Consider the following 22,729-nt stretch of genomic DNA (forward strand, 5'->3'; position numbering starts at 1 on the left):
GGTTGAGGCTGTTCTGGGTCAGATGATCTCCGTATCCATGTCCATGTGTTGTAGTGAAATGAATAGGTAATAGTTTTAATAAGATAGTAGTTATGAGGATGAAGACTGATGGCTCTAATGGTTCTACAATAAACCCCACACTTCCACAAAGTTCTGCTCAGTTTACCTTTAAATACATTTCCATCATTATTATATGTTATATTTTCATGTCTCTCTGCTCTCTGAAACATGAATCAAGGTTTAATCACATTTATTGATCAGTCAGATTATTGATTATTGATGCTTTAAACACATCTGTGCTTCAACGTTTGGTATAAACCCTTTTTATGAGGAGAACAAACTGTGAGGAGAGAATATGAACAGTATGAGAGGAGAGAATATGAACAGTATGAGAGGAGAGAATATGAACAGTATGAGAGGAGAGAATATGAACAGTATGAGAGAATATGAACAGTATGAGAGAATATGAACAGATGTGTTTAAAGGGTTAAAAACCTTTTTTTCCCATTGAAAAACCACTGAGGAGGAACCCTGATTTATTATGGTGTCGAGAAACAACAACAACAACAACAACAACAACATGCGGAACAATATTAGGTCAAATAAAATCAAAAAAAAGAAAAGAAAAAGAAAATATTAAATAAAAAAATAAAATAAAATAAAATAATAAATAAATAAGTATACGGTGAAGTTAAAAACAATTGCAATCAATGAAAACAAGGACTAACATAAAGCTTTTTGGTGGTAAAACATCTCATTTTAAGGCTTTTTGCAGACTGTTCCATGTTTCTCCTGTTTCAGTTGTGACTAATAGAGTGAAGAGCAGCAACCTACTCTGTCATCGAGTACCAGTATCATCAAGTTCAGGGTTAAAAGCAGTGGTGTGCACAGAGAGACACTAGGTGGCGCTATAGCACCTCTGGACCAAGCAAGCTCCGTTTGAGAGTTTTATTTTTTTCTGCATGTGGCCCATGTTGACATGATCATCTATAAGTCCTTGATGATTAAAAGCGCGTGATAATAATGCCCCAATATGCCACCCCCCACCCACCCCCCCCCCCCTCCCACGCTAGCCCAAATCAATCATAGATATGACGTGATGACCACACAACTAATGTCGGTAGAGTTTGCCAGCATGTGATTCTATCAGTATACGTAAGCTGAATATTTATTTACATTAGGCTACATAATTAACACTTGCAGTAATTTATTTGCTAAATGACAAACAGAAAAAGTCTTCTGCCTTATTGTAATGTCACCAAGCAGTCTTATTCATACTTTTGGTCTTTTTATTTACTAATTGCAGCACAATGCCTAGAAGGAGAGGGTAAGAAAGGAAACAGAAAGGGAGCTACAGCAGGGAAGCAGCTCTCTGCTCTGCTGGATAAAAGCATCCACCAGCAGCAAAGAGGAAGAGGAAGAGGAAGATGAAAGGTCAGAGTCATGTTAACTGTTTAGGGCCTTTTAAAGCTCAGATTTTAAAGTTGAACTGTTCATCTAATTCTATTGAAATGTCTCAAAAGCTGTCCACATTTTATTTTAACTACACAAAGTGATTTGGTGGTACTAAATCAGGCATGAAGCTATCCATCCATCCATCTTCTTCCGCTTATCCGGGGTCAGGTCGCGGGGGCAGCAGCCTAAGCAGGGAAGCCCAGACTTCCCTCTCCCCAGCCACTTCGTCCAGCTCTTCCAGGGGGACCCCGAGGCGTTCCCAGGCCAGCCGAGAGACGTAGTCTCTCCAGCGTGTCCTGGGTCTTCCTCGGGGTCTCCTACCGGTGGGATGTGCCCTGAACACCTCACCAGGGAGGCGTCCGGGAGGCATCCTAATTAGATGCCCGAACCACCTCATCTGGCTCCTCTTGACGCGGAGGAGCAGCGGGTCTACTCCGAGCTCCCTCCGGATAACTGAGCTTCTCACCCTATCTCTAAGGGACTTGAGGCAGAATCTCATCCCCGACCCGAAGAGTGCACTCCACCATTTTCCGGTTGAGGACCATGGCCTCGGATTTGGAGGTGCCGATTCTCATCCCGGCCGCTTCACACTCGGCTGCGAACCGATCCAGTGAGAGTTGGAGGTCACGGTCTTATGAAGCCAACAGGACCACATCATCTGCAAAAAGCAGTGACCCAATCCTGAGGTCACCAAACCGGACCCCCTCCACACCCTGGCTGCGCCTAGAAATCCTGTCCATAAAGATTATGAACAGGATCGGTGACAAAGGGCAGCCCTGGCGGAGTCCAACTCTCACTGGAAACAAGTCTGACTTATTGCCGGCAATGCGGACCAGGCTCTGACACCGGTCATACAGGGAACGGACGGCCCTTATCAGGGAGTCCAATACCCCATACTCCCGGAGAACCCCCACAGGACTTCTCGAGGGACACGGTCGAATGCCTTCTCCAAGTCTACAAAACATGTGGACTGGTTGGGCAAACTCCCATGCACCCTCAAGGATCCTGCAGAGGGTATAGGGCTGGTCCACATTTCCACAGCCTGGACGAAAACCACACTGCTCCTCCTGAATCCGAGGTTCGACTATCCGATGGACCCTCCTCTCCAGCACCCCCGAATAGACCTTACCAGGGAGGCTGAGGAGTGTGATCCCATTATAGTTGGAACACACCCTCCGGTCCCCCAGAACCTCTTCGAAGCCATCTGGAAGTCATTCTCCATGGCCTCACCAAACTCCTCCCATGTCCGAGTTTTTGCCTCAGCGACCGCCGCAGCTGCACTCCGCTTGGCCTGCTGGTACCTGCCGGTACCTGGCTGCTGCCTCCGGAGTCCCACAGGCCAAAAAGGTCCTATAGGACTCCTTCTTCGGCTTGACAGTATCCCCCACCACCGGTGTCCACCAGCGGGTTCGGGGATTGCTGCCACAGCAGGCACCGACCACCTTGCGGCCACAGCTCTGGTCGGCCGCCTTGACAATGGAGGCACAGAACATGGCCCACTCTGACTCAATGTCCCCCACCTCCCCCGGTACACGGTCGAAGCTCTCCCGGAGGAGGGAGTTGAAACTCTCTCTGACAGGAGACTCTGCCAGACCTTCACAGCAGACCCTCAGAATACGTTTACATTCAGTGTACCAATGAAGAATAACTGACGTATGCGCCAAGGACCATGAACATGCTCTGTGTTTGTAGATTTGATACTTTCAAGCTAATCACACACCATAAAGCTGTGGTAAATTATGTAAACTATATTTAATTTTTTCATCATATCACATTGCACATGAATGCCAATTTCTTGTCAAAATTGAGCTCTCTTAAATATTCATGACCATTTGAAAGTGTAATTATGTCAACCGGTGTTTCCTGTGATGATGAGGTCAGTCTGCTGCTGTGGGCGTCTTCTGTCTGAAAGTTTAAAGGAATCAGAAGCAGAGTTTCAGCTCAGTGAGGAGCCACTCACAGTCTGAATGTTTGGATTCACACCAGGTCATGATCTCTGCTGTGTAATGTCTTATCCAGGTATTACACACTTTACAGAGAGTAATGGTGGTGACAGAATACTATCTGTATGTATTTAATGCTTTAGCTGCTTTGTCCTAAACGAGCGTAGGCTTAAAGTAAATTACATGCAACACGTCATCATTATACTGAGAAATGTTATGATTGTTTTTTATAAGTCAGAAGGATCATGATCAACTCTACTCAGGTTTCATATTTCATACTGACTGCGTACCTTGACTCTGGACCTTTGAAATATTTGTATTTTATGATCATTTTATCTTTATACATGCTGATAGTTATTTCCAATGTGTTTCTCATTGTGGTTATCTGTATGAACAGAAGCTTACATGAACCTATGTACCTTTTCCTGTGCAGCCTGTTTGTAAATGAACTGTATGGTAGTACAGGGTTGTTTCCATTCCTTCTGCTTCAGATCCTCTCTGACATTCACACTGTTTCTAAAGCTTTTTGTTTCCTGCAGATCTTCTGTTTGTACTCTTATGTTAATGTCGAATTTTTCAACTTAGCCATCATGTCTTATGACAGATATCTTGCTATCTGTTTTCCTCTGCAATATAACACACGTATGTCACCTCATAAGACAAGAATACTTATTGCTGTAACATGGCTGTTCTCTTTTCTTGCAATTATTGCTTTGCTGTCTTTAAGTGCTCCTTTACAGTTTTGTGGAAACATTATTAACAGACTTTACTGTGGAAACTACCCCATTGTTAAACTGGCATGCTTCGACACCAGAGTCAATAACATCTATGGACTAATTTATACTGTTATTTCAATTTGTATTCCTCTGATTTTAATTCTTTACACGTACTTAAAGATTCTTAGAGTTTGTTTTTCTGGTAGTAAACAGACCAGACAGAAAGCTGTCAGTACCTGCACACCTCACCTTGTTTCCCTGCTCAACTTCTCTTTTGGATGTTGTTTTCAAATATTACAGAGCAGGTTCGATGTGAGCACAGTACCAAATGTTCTGCGAGTATTTATTTCTTTATATTTTGGAATACTGCAACCACTTTTGATTCCCATCATGTATGGGATGCAAATGTCAAAACTAAGAAATATATTCAAACAAGTCTTCCATTGAAACATGTTATCAGATATGTTTATAATTTTATTATTTTTACACTTTCTAACATGCCAGCCACTCTTCACTCCTCTACTGTATGAGCTGAACATGTCTCAAATCCCTCTGATATGTAAATGTCTGTTTTGTGATGAAGTTTAGATGAGCCAACAGATTAAAAAGTAAAAGCAATAACAAAATGTCTCCTGTGACTCCATCAGTGTCCACAGTCATGATGTCTCTAGTTTAGTGAGTATCTGGAAAGTTATCAGTTATCAGCCTCCCTTTGTAATATATCACACATATGACATCTAACAAAATAATCATACTTTAAACATCATTACTGCCTTTTTTATTGATTTTTGACAAATCTTTGTCTCTAGTGTAGAAAATTAGGTTATTAAACATGTAGGTCTGCCAGTTGGTGACAAGTGATCTTGTTATGTTTTTATATTTTATTAAGTGCATTTACTAGGATTTAATTTGTGGTATCTGTTCTGCCTGATGTCCTGTGGCTTCCTGTGACATTCAAACAGATATTTTACTTAGGTTAAAGGTTAAAAGCCAGGTATAGTTAAAGGGCCAGATGCTGTTTTTTCCTGACTGACCAATTGTTCAGAAACTACATATAGTGTTGTTAAAACTGGAGTAGGAAGAGAGACTCAGATCAGCATCAGGGACTCTCTCAAGATTGGATGTTTGACACTGTTCTCTTCGGTAATAAAGTGAGACGTATCAGCGGTGGTTTCCTTCTTTTTCACACACAACACATCAAGAGATAACCATTTTATACTACAAATTGATTTATTATTAACTGATTCTTGATCTATGGTGAATTTTGAGAACAAAATTTTAGGGTTACGGTAGTTTTTTCACATCACTTATTAGTTTATGACCAACATTTGTAAGTCTCTGTTTGAAATTATGTTTTGACTTATCGCCTTCCTACAGTGAGTATTCGGCTATATTAGGTGACACCATATATCTACGCTCAGGCTAAACTACTATGGCTCCACTGACTTGAAAGGCAGTATCTTAATGGCATGACTTGTTCCCATACGGTTGAGTAATGTGAAACCCTGATAGTTGGAGCATACCTTCCAGTCCTTTTATAGCAATGTGTGTGCAGTCGATAGCTCCGATTACACTAGGAAAACCGACTCACTGCAAATTGCACTTTAATGTTGACCTGTTCAGCTGCATTGTATGGGAATTTGATATACCTGGCTGATATGCGGATAATTCCGCCATGTTTTTGTGCGTACGCACCCTTTGTAGATGAGGCCTCAGGTGATGACTTGAATCAGTTAGCAGGGGAGGCTGCTGGACAGAACTGGGAAACCTAAACGAGTATTGAGGGTGAACTGGGAATGACTTCCAGAGGCCCACATCCACAAGATCTTCAACTCCCGTCACCAGAGGAATTCATCCTTCTTCCTGTGTGAGGACATGAAAACTGAGTGGACCATGTTCAGGACCTCAATTGTGGAAATGGCTGCCAGTAGTTGTGGCTTAAAGGTTATCGTTACCTGTCAGGACTGCAAACCGAGAACCCACTGGTGTCGAGCTGAAGGAGGAGGCCCCATCTGGCTCAAGGGTCTTCTGAAGCAGCAGAAGGGTTCTGACGGGCCAAAAAGGCAGCAACTCGAGTGGTTACTGAAACAAAAACCTGGGGGTGGGAGGATTTAGGACTTTTGCCTGGCCTCAAAGAATTTCTGGCAAACTGTCAGGTGATTCAGGAAGTGAAGGCAGAGCTAAGCACAGGTTCTTCTCAGAAAGTGAGGAGAACTGCTGACCTCAACTGACAATATTGTTGGGTGGTGGAAGGAACATTTTCAGGATCTCCTAAACCTGATCGACATGCTCTCTATGGAGGAGGAAGAGCTGGAGGACTTGGGGTAAGCCTCATCCATATACCTAGATTCATCCTGAGATGCTAAAGGCTCTGGGCGTTGTTGGGCTGTCATGGCTGACAATATTCTTCAATGTCTCATGGAGGTCAGGGATAGTACCCATTGATTCCTGTTTGGTTCCTGTTTGTCAAAAAGGGGACCAGAGGGTGTGCTCTAACTATCAGGGGTCACACTACTCAGCCCCGTGGGAAAAGCTAATGCCAGAGGGCTGGAAAGGAGGCTCTGGATGATTGTTGAACCCCTGATTCAGGAGGAGAGATGTGGATTCTGTCCTGGCTGTGGAACAGTGGACCAGCTCTTCACCCTGAAGGGATACTGGAGGGGTCATGGGAGTTCACACATCCAGTCTACATGTGCTTTGTGGACTTGGGGAGGGCTTATGCCTGTGTCCCTCAGGGGACCTTGTGAGAGGTGTTGTGGGAGTTTGGGGTACCGGGTTCTCTGCTGCGAGCCATTGGGTCCCTATACAACCGCTGAGAGCTGTGTTCACATTCACTGCAGTGAGTCAGACCTGGTCTCAGTGGGTGTTGGGCTCCATCAGGGCTGTCCCTGGTCTCTGATCCTGTTTGTGATCTTCATGGACAGAGTCTCAAGGTGCAGCCGGGGGGAGGAGAGAGTCCAGTTTGGGGACCTCAGAATCACCTCTCTGCTTTTTGTGGTTGATGTTCTTCTGTTGGACTCTACAGGTGAAGTCCTCCAACAGGCTCTGGGACGGTTTTACAGCTGAATGTGAAGCGATCGGGATGAGAGTCAGCACCTCCACATCTGAGGCCATGGTGCTCTGACAGAAAAAGGTGGATTTCCCCCTCAGCCTTGGGCTGACCTTCTAATAGATTAATTACATTTAACATTTTAAATTTAAAAGAAATTAATTCATTTTCTTCAACTTCCATGTAAAGTGTTGCTGACGTTGTGGATCTCATCTCATTGTAACTTATTTAAAAGGTGATACAGACAGTTTCATTTTGTGTTGTTTTTTTGATTGACTCTAGTTTATTTACAAACTGGAACTGCATATATTGCTGATATATTCATTTTAGTTTATGAACATTTGTGTTCACAGTGAACCCAGAATAAAACTTTGGACCATTGTTGACACTGACTTCTTTATACCATTCACCACCCCTTCATTGCCATTTATGAATAAAACTACATTTTGTTCTTCCAGCTCTAGTACCAGGTTTATTGTGCCATCTAGCAAATGATTGCTCACATATAGTTGAAAAAGCAGGCGTTGCTGACAGCAACGTCAGAACCAAGTACTGGTAGAGCTATTTTACAGTGTGTCACGGTTGCGTAGAGGGTGGACCCAGAAAACAGACAGTCTCAGGAAGAAAGGGCACTTTAATGGCCAACTCAGGAGAAAAGTCATCAGAAAAACACAGACTGAATGAAAACAGGCAAAACAACAATGGGTGGCATAAGCAGGGAAAACCGCGCAGACCAAGACTGAACTGAAAACCAAAACCTATATAGACATGATGAGGTAATCACTAAACAGACACAGGTGAGAGAAACAAGACAGGTGAAACACATGAGCCAATCAACCAACAAAATACACAAGGAGAGAATAACACTTCAAAATAAAACACGAGCTACAACAGGATGTGACAGTGTGACACACTAAATTATGTAATACGTCCCAGCCAGATTTCAGTTCAGCATCCCTACGAAACTGAAAAAGTTAAATGAATGGTTTTGTTGAGATAATTTAAGATACATTTATATATATATATATATATATATATATATATATATATGTATATATATATATATATATATATATCATTTTACAGTTATTTTCTCAAAATGTTTTAACAACAAAATCAGCTAATTTCAAAACATCAGTTAGGAATCAGTATCAACCAGTGTTTCCTGTGATGATGAGGTCAGTCTGCTGCTGTGGGCGTCTTCTGTCTGAAAGTTTAAAGGAATCAGAAGCAGAGTTTCAGCTCAGTGAGGAGCCACTCACAGTCTGAATGTTTGGATTCACACCAGGTCATGATCTCTGCTGTGTAATGTCTTATCCAGGTATTACACACACTTTACAGAGAGTAATGGTGGTGACAGAATACTATCTGTATGTGTTTAATGCTTTAGCTGCTTTGTCCTAAACAAGCGTAGGCTTAAAGTAAATTACATGCAACACGTCATCATTATACTGAGAAATGTTATGATTGTTTTTTTATAAGTCAGAAGGATCATGATCAACTCTACTCAGGTTTCATATTTCATACTGACTGCGTACCTTGACTCTGGACCTTTGAAATATCTGTATTTTATGATCATTTTATCTTTATACATGTTGATAGTTATTTCCAATGTGTTTCTCATTGTGGTTATCTGTATAAACAGAAGCTTACATGAACCTATGTACCTTTTCCTGTGCAGCCTGTTTGTAAATGAACTGTATGGTAGTACAGGGTTGTTTCCATTCCTTCTGCTTCAGATCCTCTCTGACATTCACACTGTTTCTAAAGCTTTTTGCTTCCTGCAGATCTTCTGTTTGTACTCTTATGGGAATGTCGAATTTTTCAACTTAGCCATCATGTCTTATGACAGATATCTTGCTATCTGTTATCCTCTGCAATATAACACACGTATGACTCCTAATAAGACAAGAATACTTATTGCTGTAACATGGCTGTTCTCTTTTCTTGCAATTATGGTCTTACTGTCTTTAAGTGGTACTTTACAGTTTTGTGGAAACATTATTAACAAACTTTACTGTGGAAACTACCCCATTGTTAAACTGGCATGCTTCGACACCAGAGTCAATAACATCTATGGACTAATTTATACTGTTATTTCAATTTGTATTCCTTTGATTTTAATTCTTTACACGTACTTAAAGATTCTTAGAGTTTGTTTTTCTGGTTCCAAACAGACCAGACAGAAAGCTGTCAGTACCTGCACACCTCACCTTGTTTCCCTGCTCAACTTCTCTTTTGGATGCTATTTTCAGCTATTACAGAGCAGGTTTGATATGAGCAGAGTACCAAATGTTCTGCGAGTATTTATATCTTTATATTTTGGAATACTGCAACCACTTTTGATTCCCATCATGTATGGGATGCAAATGTCAAAACTAAGAAATATATTCAAACAAGTCTTCCAGTGAAACATGTTATCAGATTTGTTTATAATTTTATTATTTTTACACTTTCTAACATGCCAGCCACTCTTCACTCCTCTACTGTATGAGCTGAACATGTCTCAAATCCCTCTGATATGTAAATGTCTGTTGTGTGGTGAAGTTTTGATCAGCCAACACATTAAAAAGTAAAAGCAATAACAAAATGTCTTCTGTGACTCCATCAGTGTCCACAGTCATGATGTCTCTAGTTTAGTGAGTATCTGGAAAGTTCAGTTATCGGCTGGATTATAACACACAAGATAATCATAGTTATTGCTGTAACATGGTTACTGCCTGTTGTGGTGGTTGACACACCTTTGTCTAGAAAATAAGGTTATTAAACGTACAGGTCGGACAATATCAGTAAAGGTTTGGGTTGATTTCTCTTTGCAGTCAGAGACAGGTGATGTAATGAATCTATCCATTATCAGTATATTATATTTACTGTATAGCATATTATTACTTTATGTTATATTTGGAGGATTGACCTGGCCTCATATCTTCATTGTATTGATAGGAAATATCATGTTAATGTCATGGCTCACTGTGTGGTACAACACCACAGATACAAGAAACAGGAGCTTAAGACAAACAGCTAGTGAAACAAACAGTGGTGATGTGGGTTAGTAGCCGTGTAGTTGTTTATATTTATGTGTATTATGTATAAATGTTTTTCTATTGAATTTTTTAATAATGAAAAGTTCAACATTTTTTTGTTCAGAGAATCTTTGATATTTTTGATATCTGCATATCTGTTCATACAATAAATATTATGAGTCTTCACACAATTAGAGTCAAACATATCCATTTATTTTACATGATTAGCTAAGCTACATAAATACAGATGATCTTCACGTTCCAATACAGCAGATTTTTACATATTATGCATATTTTACACATCTTCAGTCCATACATTATAGTTTTGTCATGCCTGATGGAAACACTGAGTTTAGACCCAAATGCACTACTCAACACAGGGCAGACAGAATAAGAATAAGACAGCGTTTATTTTCCAGTCTAGGGTTCAATCAGGATGTCAGACAGGCAAACACATCCAAAGGGGCAGAGTCAGAGTCAAGAACCACAGAGACTAGAAGTAATACAATGAACTGACAACAGCAGGGCTCTGTTCCATACAGCAGTATGAGCAAATAAGCCAGGTCTGACTCATTGTCACTTGGTAGGGGGCGGGACTTCAGTGGACTCGGCGGCCACGCCCACAGCATTTGGGAGCAGAGAAAGAGGCTGATTTTTACACAACTTTGAAGCCTAATTTCATATATCTGGCGATTTTTTTAATCATTCAAATTTGGCAGGATGGTTAACAACACACTTTTCTGTGGTATGTCAAACTCAGAAGACATATTTATTCTGACTTTACTCGAAGCTTGACAAGCGCAGTTTCAGGAGTGGGAACACACACCAATGACAACCCTTCTGGCTCCTATATAAACAGACATAACCAGCTACCCCCTTGTTCGCTTGCATTCGTGTTTCTCCCGTCTGTACTAGAACAACAATTGTGATCAATAAGTTACTTATTAATAGTGACTTACCAGTCTCCACGGCATGGATTTCTTATCTCTGTCTCCCTCCGACGATGAGGCCTTCGGAGGTACACCGGTTACCCAACGCCAGGGTCTCCAACCAGCCGAAAAAGTCGCCATAGCCTCAGTGCCCGAGGCCCCACCTTCCCGGCTCCTAAACCAGCCAAGGAAGCGGTCGACTCCCACTAGTACCACTAGGTACACCTCCTCCACCAGCCAAAAGAGGACGCGACGCTTCGAGGACTTCCTCCAGAAGACCCCGCAGTCATCCAACTCCCTCACTTGCAAGGATAACTCCAGCCCCCCAGCTGCGCTCCGACACCGGCCACCCTCCAAAAGACACTCCGAGAGAGGGGAATCCACTTCAGCCGTGCCGACAACAAGGCCAAACTTTTCAACAGCCTCATGGCCGCGTGCTGCTCCCACACCATCCCTCGTCTCTCGTCCATCGCCCATCCCCACCAATGTAAGGAAACAAATATTAGACGGTAATTATGTCGACCTAGCTATATTACAATCTCCGGTCGATAGACAAACCGATGAACCCGTAAGGTATTTTCAACAAAAATCATCCTCCGGTTTCAGGGAACTTAATCCCACAGAGTTCGCTTACACGTTTATACAGAGACGTCCTCTGCTCCAGGTTTCCGGCACGACGCCAAGAACGGGATGACTACAGGTCAATCGTCCTTAATTTGGCACTCCGTTTTGGTGGTTTCAGCTTTTATCAATACCATATCCACTTAGCTTCCGAAGCAGCAGCCCGCCTCCAACAGTTTAATGAAGTTACATACTGGGGCACACAGAGACCTATTGTCGCATCTTTGCTGCCCGCGCCACTCAGCCTTGTACACTTTGCGGCGTACCTCCCCATCCCGCATCCGCCTGCTCTATCCCGGTCATGACCGGTAATCAACATAATCCGACCAGGAGTTATGCCCTTCCCCATACACTATCACCAGCCCCCCCAGTAACTCTCATTCACAGGCCAGTCGCACCCAATCGCCCCCTCTTTTCACCTAATATTAACGGAGTGGATAAGAGGGGCAGACCCATCTTACATCAAGGCGGGCGCACTATATGCAACAACTTCAACGAAGAAGGGTGCAAAATGTCCCAATGCTGCTACCTCCATGTGTGCTCTTTCTGCGGCGGTGGACATGCCAGGTCTGCATGCCCGCATAACCCTACTTCCATTAAGTCAGGTAAGCACCCCTCAACACCTATCAACATCATGGCACTGAAAGCTGCTCTCCATCACCACCCTGATCCCGCATTCGTTGAATTTCTTGTTACCGGTTTCGAGGAAGGCTTCCACCCCGGTATATCAGTAGAACCATCCGTTTCATTCGAATGTAAAAATCTGCAGTCAGCCATCAATGACCCTAGCTCTGTCGATCGCCTACTCTCCAAAGAGATTGAGCAAGGCTTCATGATCGGCCCCTTCTCTCAGCCTCCCTTCCCTACCTTTCGTATTAGCCCTCTCAGTATAGCAAATTGAAAATACTCCGGCAAGCAGCGGATCATCATTGACCTTTCAGCTCCGCACGGCGGCAGCGTCCCCAGCGTTAACAACCTCATTCCTAGCGAAGACTACTCCCTTCACTGCTCCGCCAACAACCAGCCAAACCTCCGAAACGGCTTCCTCTTACCGCCGAACTACTGTCCGCTTGCCTACACACTATTCGCTCCGGTTACCAAACTCCTCACATCGCCCTGACCCTCGAAGCGATGTTCATTTTAGCTTTTTTTGGTTTCCTCAGATGATCAGAATTCACCGCATCATCATCATCCCACTTCGACCCGTGCCGTCATGCTTGCATCTCTGACTTATCACTGTTTTCCGACGACACTATGGTACTCCATCTGAAGAAAACAAAAACTAATCAATCCAGCCATCCTACACCCGTCTTCTTTAGATCCATTCGTCATCCTTTCTAACTATCTTCTCTACCGAAAATCCCACGGCACACCTCTATCTCACTCTCTCTTCATCTCTGAATCCGGTCAAATAACCACTCGGTCCTGGTTTCATCATCATTTACACCAAATACTGTCATTATCCGGTTTATTGCCTACGCATTACTCCAGGCACTCCTTTAGGATCGGTGCCGCTACTTCAGCATCCCGTAACGGCATACCTGAGCACTTCATTCAAATCATGGGCCGTTGGGCCTCGTTAACGTATCACCGTTATATCCTCTCAGATCTCAACGATCTAAGATCCGCACAAGCACGCCTTAAATAATTGGAGATTTTTGGGGGTTCGTCACTGCCCGGGCGCAGTGGCGGATCCTTCATCCGACCTACCCACACCGCATCCAGATCTCCGTACCAAGACCACTCATCATCAATCATGCACATTCATTCATTCTGTCAATAAATCTGTTAAATCGTATTTCATTGGTGATGTGTTCCTTGCTCGTGAATTTGGGTTTTCGCTCAATAAATAAGCGGAATGGATTTAATATTGAAGCTATGAAAACAGCGCTGAGTGGACAGACTGATGTACTGATGTCCAAACTAACTAATGATTTTAAAAAGTAGGGGGGACTTTTATTTTGTGAAACTTAATGTACAGAAAATAAAATATAAGCTAAAAGTGGACAGTTTTTTAGAGCTCCCCCAGAACGTCTCAAGGGAGGCTGTCAAGGGAGCTTCTGTCCTTTTCAGGGGACCCGAGCTCCCCTTAGCTCCACTGTAATTTGAACCATGCATGTAAGGATTGGTCAGTCTGCTGCTGTGGGCGTCTTCTGTCTGAACGTTTAAAGGAATCAGAAGTAGAGTTTCAGCTCAGTGAGGAGCCACTCACAGTCTGTTGGATTCACACCAGGTCATGATCTCTGCTGTGTAATGTCTTATCCAGGTATTACACATACTTTACAGAGAGTAATGGTGGTGACAGAATACTATCTGTATGTGTTTAATGCTTTAGCTGCTTTGTCCTAAACAAGCGTAGGCTTAAAGTAAATTACATGTAACACGTCATCATTATACTGAGAAATGTTATGATTGTTTTTTATAAGTCAGAAGGATCATGATCAACTCTACTCAGGTTTCATATTTCATACTGACTGCGTACCTTGACTCTGGACCTTTTAAATATCTGTATTTTATGATCATATTATCTTTATACATGTTGATAGTTATTTCCAATGTGTTTCTCATTGTGGTTATCTGTATGAACAGAAGCTTACATGAACCTATGTACCTTTTCCTGTGCAGCCTGTTTGTAAATGAACTGTATGGTAGTACAGGGTTGTTTCCATTCCTTCTGCTTCAGATCCTCTCTGACATTCACACTGTTTCTAAAGCTTTTTGCTTCCTGCAGATCTTCTGTTTGTACTCTTATGTAAATGTCGAATTTTTCAGCTTAGCCATCATGTCTTATGACAGATATCTTGCTATCTGTTATCCTCTGCAATATAACACACGTATGTCACCTCATAAGACAGGAATACTTATTGCTGTACCATGGCTGTTCTCTTTTCTTGCAATTATTGTTTTGGTATGTTTAAGTGCTCCTTTACAGTTGTGTGGAAACATTATTAACAAACTTTACTGTGAAAACTATCCCATTGTTAAACTGGCATGCTTTGACACCAGAGTCAATAACATCTATGGGCTCATTTATACTGTTATTTCAATTTGTATTCCTCTGATTTTAATTCTTTACACATACTTAAAGATTCTTAGAGTTTGTTTTTCTGGTAGTAAACAGACCAGACAGAAAGCTGTCAGTACCTGCACACCTCACCTTGTTTCCCTGCTCAACTTCTCTTTTGGATGTTGTTTTCAAATATTACAGAGCAGGTTTGATATGAGCAGAGTACCAAATGTTCTGCCAGTATTTATATCTTTATATTTTGGAATACTGCAACCACTTTTGAATCCCATCATGTATGGGATGCAAATGTCAAAACTAAGAAATATATTCAAACAAGTCTTCCAGTGAAAAATTTTATCAGATATGTTCATAATTTTATTATCTTTATGGATACTACATGGATACTGCCTGTTGACACACCTTTGTGTAGAAAATAAGGTTATTAAACGTGCAGGTCGGACAATATCAGTAAAGGTTTGGGTTGATTTCTCTTTGCAGTCAGAGACAGGTGATGTAATGAATCTATCCATTATCAGTATATTATATTTATTGTATAGCATATTATTACTTTATGTTATATTTGGAGGATTGACCTGGCCTCATATCTTCATTGTATTGATAGGAAATATCATGTTAATGTCATGGCTCACTGTGTGGTACAACACCACAGATACAAGAAACAGGAGCTTAAGACAAACAGCTAGTGAAACAAACAGTGGTGATGTGGGTTAGTAGCAGTGTAGTTGTTTATATGTATGTGTATTATGTATAAATGTTTTTCTATCGAATTTTTTAATAATGAAAAGTTCAACATTTTTTTGTTCAGAGAATCTTTGATATTTTTGATATCTGCATATCTGTTCATACAATAAATATTATGAGTCTTCACACAATTAGAGTCAAACATATCCATTTATTTTACATGATTAGCTAAGCTACATAAATACATATTGAGTTAGTTAGGGTTAACCCACTAAAGTTAAGTGAAGTAAAGAACTCAGGGCCCCATCTACATATATTGAGATGATCTTCACGTTCCAATACAGCAGATTTTTACATATTATGCATATTTTACACATCTTCAGTCCATACATTATAGTTTTGTCATGCCTGATGGAAACACTGAGTTTAGACCCAAATGCACTACTCAACACAGGGCAGACAGAATAAGAATAAGACAGCGTTTATTTTCCAGTCTAGGGTTCAATCAGGATGTCAGACAGGCAAACACATCCAAAGAGTCAGAGTCAAGAACCACAGAAACTAGAAGTAATACAATGAACTGACAACAGCAGGGCTCTGTTCCATACAGCAGGATGAGCAAATAAGCCAGGTCTGACTCATTGTCACTTGGTAGGGGGCGGGACTTCAGCGGACTCGGCAGCCACGCCCACAGCATTTGGGAGCAGAGAAAGAGGCTGATTTTTACACAACTTTGAAGCCTAATTTCATATATCTGGCGATTTTTTTAATTATTCAAATTTGGCAGGGTGGTTAACAACACACTTTTCTGTGGTATGTCAAACTCAGAACACATATTTATTCTGACTTTACTCGAAGCTTGACAAGCGCAGTTTCAGGAGTGGGAACACACACCAATAACAACCCTTCTGGCTCCTATATCAACAGACATAACCAGCTACCCCCTTGTTCGCTTGCATTCGTGTTTCTCCCGTCTGTACTAGAACAACAATTGTGATCAATAAGTTACTTATTAATAGTGACTTACCAGTCTCCACGGCATGGATTTCTTATCTCTGTCTCCCTCCGACGATGAGGCCTTCGGAGGTACACCGGTTACCCAACGCCAGGGTCTCCAACCAGCCGAAAAAGTCGCCATAGCCTCAGTGCCCGAGGCCCCACCTTCCCGGCTCCTAAACCAGCCAAGGAAGCGGTCGACTCCCACTAGTACCACTAGCTACACCTCCTCCACCAGCCAAAAGAGGACGTGACGCTTCGAGGACTTCCTCCAGAAGACCCCGCAGTCATCCAACTCTCTCACTTGCAAGGATAACTCCAGCCCCCCAGCTGCGCTCCGACACCGGCTACCCTCCAAAAGACACTCCGAGAGAGGGGAATCCACTTCAGCCGTGCCGACAACAAGGCCAAACTTTTCAACAGCCTCATGGTCGCGTGCTGCTCCCACACCATCCCTCGTCTCCCGTCCATCGCCCGTCCCCACCAATATAAGGAAACAAATATTAGACGGTAATTATGTCGACCTAGCTATATTACAATCTCCGGTCGATAGACAAACCGATGACCCCGTAAGGTATTTTCAACAAAAATCATCCTCCGGTTTCAGGGAACTTAATCCCACGGAGTTCGCTTACACGTTTATACAGAGACGTCCTCTGCTCCAGGTTTCCGGCACGACGCCAAGAACGGGATGACTACATGTCAATCGTCCTTAATTTGGCACTCCGTTTTGGTGGTTTCAGCTTTTATCAATACCATATCCACTTAGCTTCCGAAGCAGCAGCCCGCCTCCAACAGTTTAATGAAGTTACATACTGGGGCACACAGAGACCTATTGTCGCATCTTTGCTGCCCGCGCCACTCAGCCTTGTACACTTTGCGGCGTACCTTCCCATCCCGCATCCGCCTGCTCTATCCCGGTCATGACCGGTAATCAACATAATCCGACCAGGAGTTATGCCCTTCCCCATACACTATCACCAGCCCCCCCAGTAACTCTCATTCACAGGCCAGTCGCACCCAATCGCCCCCTCTTTTCACCTAATATTAACGGAGTGGATAAGAGGGGCAGACCCATCTTACATCAAGGCGGGCGCACTATATGCAACAACTTCAACGAAGAAGGGTGCAAAATGTCCCAATGCCGCTACCTCCATGTGTGCTCTTTCTGCGGCGGTGGACATGCCAGGTCTGCATGCCCGCATAACCCTACTTCCATTAAGTCAGGTAAGCACCCCTCAACACCTATCAACATCATGGCACTGAAAGCTGCTCTCCATCACCACCCTGATCCCGCATTCGTTGAATTTCTTGTTACCGGTTTCAAGGAAGGCTTCCACCCCGGTATATCGGTAGAACCATCCGTTTCATTCGAATGTAAAAATCTGCAGTCAGCCATCAATGACCCTAGCTCTGTCGATCGCCTACTCTCCAAAGAGATCGAGCAAGGCTTCATGATCGGCCCCTTCTCTCAACCTCCCTTCTCTACCTTTCGTATTAGCCCTCTCGGTATAGCAAATTGAAAATACTCCGGCAAGCAGCGGATCATCATTGATCTTTCAGCTCCGCACAGCAGCAGCATCCCCAGCGTTAACAACCTCATTCCTAGCAAAGACTACTCACTTCATTACGCTACAATAAACCACGCTATCGCACTCATTAAACTCGCAGGCAAAGGTTCATGGCTTTCAAAAGCAGACATCACGAGTGCATTTAAAGTTCTCCCTATCCACCCTGATTTCTGGCGGTTTTTCGGCGTACAATGGCGAGGTGCATACTACTTTGCAGTAAGACTCACCTTCGGCTGCAAAAGTAGTCCCAAGCTGTTCGACACCTTATCAGAAGCCCTATGCTGGATATTATTTAATAATCACGGCATCCAATTCCTTGTTCATCTCTTAGATGATTTTCTGCTCATTACCCCACCCTCTTCTCCTCCCACATCTGGCATAGCCATACTGACCTCTGTGTTTACCGACCTTGGTGTCCCACTATCGGCGGAGAAAATGGAGGGCCCATCTACTTCATTAGAGTTCTTGGGCATCTCTCTCGATACTAACTCGTTCCAAGCATCCCTCCCCATCGAGAAGCTTAAACGTATCTGCCTTCTCATATCTAATTTCCTGTTGGCCCCATCTTGCACCAAACGACAATTGCTCTCACTCCTCGGCCACCTTAACTTCGCCCTGCGTATTATCCCCCAGGGTCAGGCATTCATTTCTCACCTTCTGTCTATCGCCTCTTCAGTACCGTCGCTCCTGTCATCCGTATCACTGAACCCATCATGTCTCGCCGAGCTGCGCTTATGGCTCCATCTCCTCTCAAACTGGAACGGTATTTCTTTCTTTTATGATGATCAATTAACTAACTCCCTCAACATTCAGGTCTTCACCGATGCCGCTCCCTCAGCCGGTTTTGGGGGTTTCTTTAATGGTGGATGGTTCGCTTCATCATGGCCCCCAGAGCTCACGAATAATTGCCAGGTCGCTTCCTCCGCTCGAAATCTACCCAATAGTAGCTGCCGCCGTCCTATGGGGACACGAATAGTCCAGAAAATTCATCCTCATACACTCCGATAATCTCTCAGTAGTCGATATCATCAATAAAGGTCGTTCCAACTCCAATTCAATCATGCCATTCATGCGTCGCCTCACATGGCACTCTGTCACCCACCAATATATCCTCCGTGTGCCCACGTCCCAGGCCACCATAATACCATCAATGACTCTCTCTCTCGCTTCATGTTTCAGAAGTTCAAAAACTTGGCTCTGCACGCCGATCCACTGCCGACTCCAGTTCCTCCGTATTCAGCATTGACTTATAAATCCGTCTCTAATACCCCTGATCGTCGAATCCCAAAATCACATCATTAACAGTTTATCACCCGCAACTCTCTCCTCATACTGGACAGCCTGGAATAATTTTCGTCATTTTCATAACCGACATAACATAATTTTCCCCTCATTTGATCTCACCACCGTAATCTGCTACATCACTTATTCTCATTCTGCCTTGAAGATAAGAACATCTACCATCAAATCCTACCTCAGCGGCATTAGTTTTTTCTCTAAACTTATCACCGGTACTCCCAGCCTAGCCATAAACCATCCCCAAGTAAAGTCTCTTCTCTCCGGTATGCTCCGCCAAGAACCAGCCAAACCTCCTTAACGGCTTCCTCTTACCGCCAAACTACTGTCCGCTTGCCTACACACTATTCGCTCCGGTTACCAAACTCCTCACATCGCCCTGACCCTCGAAGCGATATTCATTTTAGCTTTTTTCGGTTTCCTCAGATGCTCAGAATTCACCGCTTCATCATCCCACTTCGACCCGTGCCGTCATGCTTGCATCTCTGACTTATCACTGTTTTCCGACGACACTATGGTACTCCATCTGAAGATAACAAAATCTAATCAATCCGGCCATCCTACACCCGTCTTCTACTTTAAAAACCAGTCTTCTTTAGATCCATTCACCATCCTTTCTAACTATCTCCTCTACCGAAAATCCCACGGCACACCTCTATCTCACTCTCTCTTCATCTCCGAATCCGGTCAAATCACCACTCGGTCCTGGTTTCATCATCATTTACACCAAATACTGTCATTATCCGGTTTATTGCCTATGCATTACTCCGGGCACTCCTTTAGGATCGGTGCCACGACTTCAGCATCCCGTAACGGCATACCTGAGCACTTCATTCAAATCATGGGCCGTTGGGCCTCGTTAACGTGCCACCGATATATGTCCGCTCAGATCTCAACGATCTAAGATCCGCACAAGCACGCCTTAAATAATTGGAGATTTTTGGGGGTTTGTCGCTGCCCGGGCGCAGCGGCGGATCCTTCATCCGACCTACCCACACCGCATCCAGATCTCCGTACCAAGACCACTCATCATCAATCATGCACATTCATTCATTCTGTCAACAAATCTGTTAAATCGTATTTCATTGGTGATGTGTTCCTTGCTCGTGAATTTGGGTTTTCGCTCAATAAATAAGCGGAATGGATTTAATATTGAGGCTATGAAAACAGCGCTGAGTGGACAGACTGATGTACTGATGTCCAAACTAACTAATGATTTTAAAAAGTAGGGGGGACTTTTATTTTGTGAAACTTAATGTACAGAAAATAAAATATGAGCTAAAAGGGGACAGTTTTTTAGAGCTCCCCCAGAACGTCTCAAGGGAGGCTGTCAAGGGAGCTTCTGTCCCTTTCAGGGGACCTGAACTCCCCTTAGCTCCCCTGTAATTTGAACCATGCATGTAAGGATTGGTCAGTCTGCTGCTGTGGGCGTCTTCTGTCTGAAAGTTTAAAGGAATCAGAAGCAGAGTTTCAGCTCAGTGAGGAGCCACTCACAGTCTGTTGGATTCACACCGGGTCATGATCTCTGCTGTGTAATGTCTTATCCAGGTATTACACATACTTTACAGAGGGGAATGGTGGTGACAGAATACTATCTGTATGTGTTTAATGCTTTAGCTGCTTTGTCCTAAACAAGCGTAGGCTTAAAGTAAATTACATGCAACACATCATCATTATACTGAGAAATGTTATGATTGTTTTTTTATAAGTCAGAAGGATCATGATCAACTCTACTCAGGTTTCATATTTCATACTGACTGCGTACCTTGACTCTGGACCTTTGAAATATCTGTATTTCCTGATCATTTTATCTTTATACATGTTGATAGTTATTTCCAATGTGTTTCTCATTGTGGTTATCTGTATGAACAGAAGCTTACATGAACCTATGTACCTTTTCCTGTGCAGCCTGTTTGTAAATGAACTGTATGGTAGCACAGGGTTGTTTCCATTCCTTCTGCTTCAGATCCTCTCTGACATTCACACTGTTTCTGCTCCTTTTTGCTTCCTGCAGATCTTCTGTATTTATACTTATGCAAATATAGAATTTTGTAATTTAGCCATCATGTCTTATGACAGATATCTTGCTATCTGTTTTCCTCTGCAATATAACACACGGATGACGACTAACAAGGTGGTTATCTTTATTATTTTAATATGGTTGTACTCATTTGTGAAATTTCTCATTACTTTATCCTTAAACATCCGTTTGACATTGTGTAGAAATGTCATAAACAGTGTGATTTGCCGAAACTACCTTATAGTAAAGTTGGCATGTTCTGACACAAAAGTAAATAACATTTATGGACTTTTTGGCATTTTTTTATCGATCATAGTCCCTCTGCTTCCAATCCTTTTCTCTTACATGGAAATTCTTAAAATTTGTTTTTCTGGTTCCAAACAGACCAGACAGAAAGCTGTCAGTACCTGCACACCTCAACTTGTGTCTCTGTTGAATTTTTCTTTTGGCTGCTGCTTTGAAATACTTCAGAGTAGATTTGATATGAACCGTGTACCAAATGTGCTGCGCATCATTCTCTCGCTGTATTTTGTAATACTGCAACCGCTTTTGAATCCAATCATGTATGGATTCCAAATGTCTAAAATACGAAATACATGTAAACATATCTTCTGTAAAATGTTGGCTGGTCACAAAGATCCTATGCAGATGTAATAATATATCATTTCTTTAAATAAAACATAGATTTTTCAGTCTCACTGATTAATATTAAATGTGATGAATTGAAAGAGTGTCTCAGCAGCTGCAGGTGTGTGTGTACAAATGATCTAAATGTAGATACAAAGCAATACTTACCCTGCTCCATAAAAAAGACTAAAACAGCAGAAATACTAATAATATGAAATAAAATGGAACAAGTGCCACATTCTGACACAATATTTTAGTTATTACATTGTCAATGTTGTACAAAGTTACCTGCTAATTATTGATCTTTTACTAAAGTAAAATGATACCAAGTGTGCTTATGAACATTTTTGAGGGTCCGGCAACAAAACATCATGCTCTCTGTATTATTGACCAATGATCAGTTTTGAGTCATTTTATTTCATGAATATTTCTCTAATCATTGAATTTCGGAATTTGGTGAACTATTGGACAATTTGAAGTTTGAAGTGAGTGAATGAACTTAGTTACTTTTGATGACAGTAAAAGTAAAAACACTAACATTTCATCATATCTGAGCGGACAGACTGATGTACTGATGTCCAAACTAATGATTTTAAAAGTGGGTGGGACTTTTATTGTACGAACCTTAATGTACAGAAAATAAAATATAAGCTAGAAGTGGACAGTTTTTTAGAGCTCCCCCAGAACGTCTCAAGGGAGCTTCTGTCCTTTTCAGGGGACCCGAGCTCCCCTTAGCTCGCCTGTAATTTGAACCATGCATGTAAGGATTGGTCA

The 22,729-nt window shown here is 42.5% G+C and overlaps 4 protein-coding genes and 1 pseudogene across 4 annotated transcripts; all 5 read left to right on the top strand.

Annotated features, from left to right (window-relative positions):
• The first annotated feature begins 3,643 nt into the window (after positions 1–3,643).
• On the top strand, positions 3,644–6,229 carry LOC128360068 (olfactory receptor 11A1-like). The gene is made up of 4 exons (XM_053320381.1): positions 3,644–4,469; positions 4,602–4,688; positions 5,819–5,830; positions 5,922–6,229. The coding sequence occupies exons 1-4, from the start codon at positions 3,644–3,646 to the stop codon at positions 6,227–6,229; spliced, it is 1,233 nt and encodes a 410-aa protein (XP_053176356.1).
• Positions 6,230–8,656: 2,427 nt separating this feature from the next.
• Positions 8,657–9,739, top strand: LOC128360069 (olfactory receptor 11A1-like). Its single transcript, XM_053320382.1, has 2 exons — positions 8,657–9,482; positions 9,615–9,739. Exons 1-2 carry the CDS (start codon positions 8,657–8,659, stop codon positions 9,737–9,739), a joined length of 951 nt encoding a protein of 316 aa, XP_053176357.1.
• Positions 9,740–14,170: 4,431 nt separating this feature from the next.
• Positions 14,171–15,091, top strand: LOC128360070 (olfactory receptor 11A1-like). The gene has a single exon (XM_053320384.1). The coding sequence runs from the start codon at positions 14,174–14,176 to the stop codon at positions 15,089–15,091; it is 918 nt and encodes a 305-aa protein (XP_053176359.1). The 5' UTR covers positions 14,171–14,173.
• Positions 15,092–16,485: 1,394 nt separating this feature from the next.
• On the top strand, positions 16,486–19,314 carry LOC128360071 (uncharacterized; annotated as a pseudogene).
• Positions 19,315–21,025: 1,711 nt separating this feature from the next.
• LOC128360072 (olfactory receptor 1-like) lies at positions 21,026–21,982 on the top strand. The gene has a single exon (XM_053320385.1). The coding sequence runs from the start codon at positions 21,029–21,031 to the stop codon at positions 21,980–21,982; it is 954 nt and encodes a 317-aa protein (XP_053176360.1). The 5' UTR covers positions 21,026–21,028.
• The last annotated feature ends 747 nt before the right edge of the window (positions 21,983–22,729 follow it).

The sequence above is a fragment of the Scomber japonicus genome, chromosome 6, assembly GCF_027409825.1.
Source record: "Scomber japonicus isolate fScoJap1 chromosome 6, fScoJap1.pri, whole genome shotgun sequence".
In the NCBI taxonomy this organism is placed as follows: domain Eukaryota; kingdom Metazoa; phylum Chordata; class Actinopteri; order Scombriformes; family Scombridae; genus Scomber; species Scomber japonicus.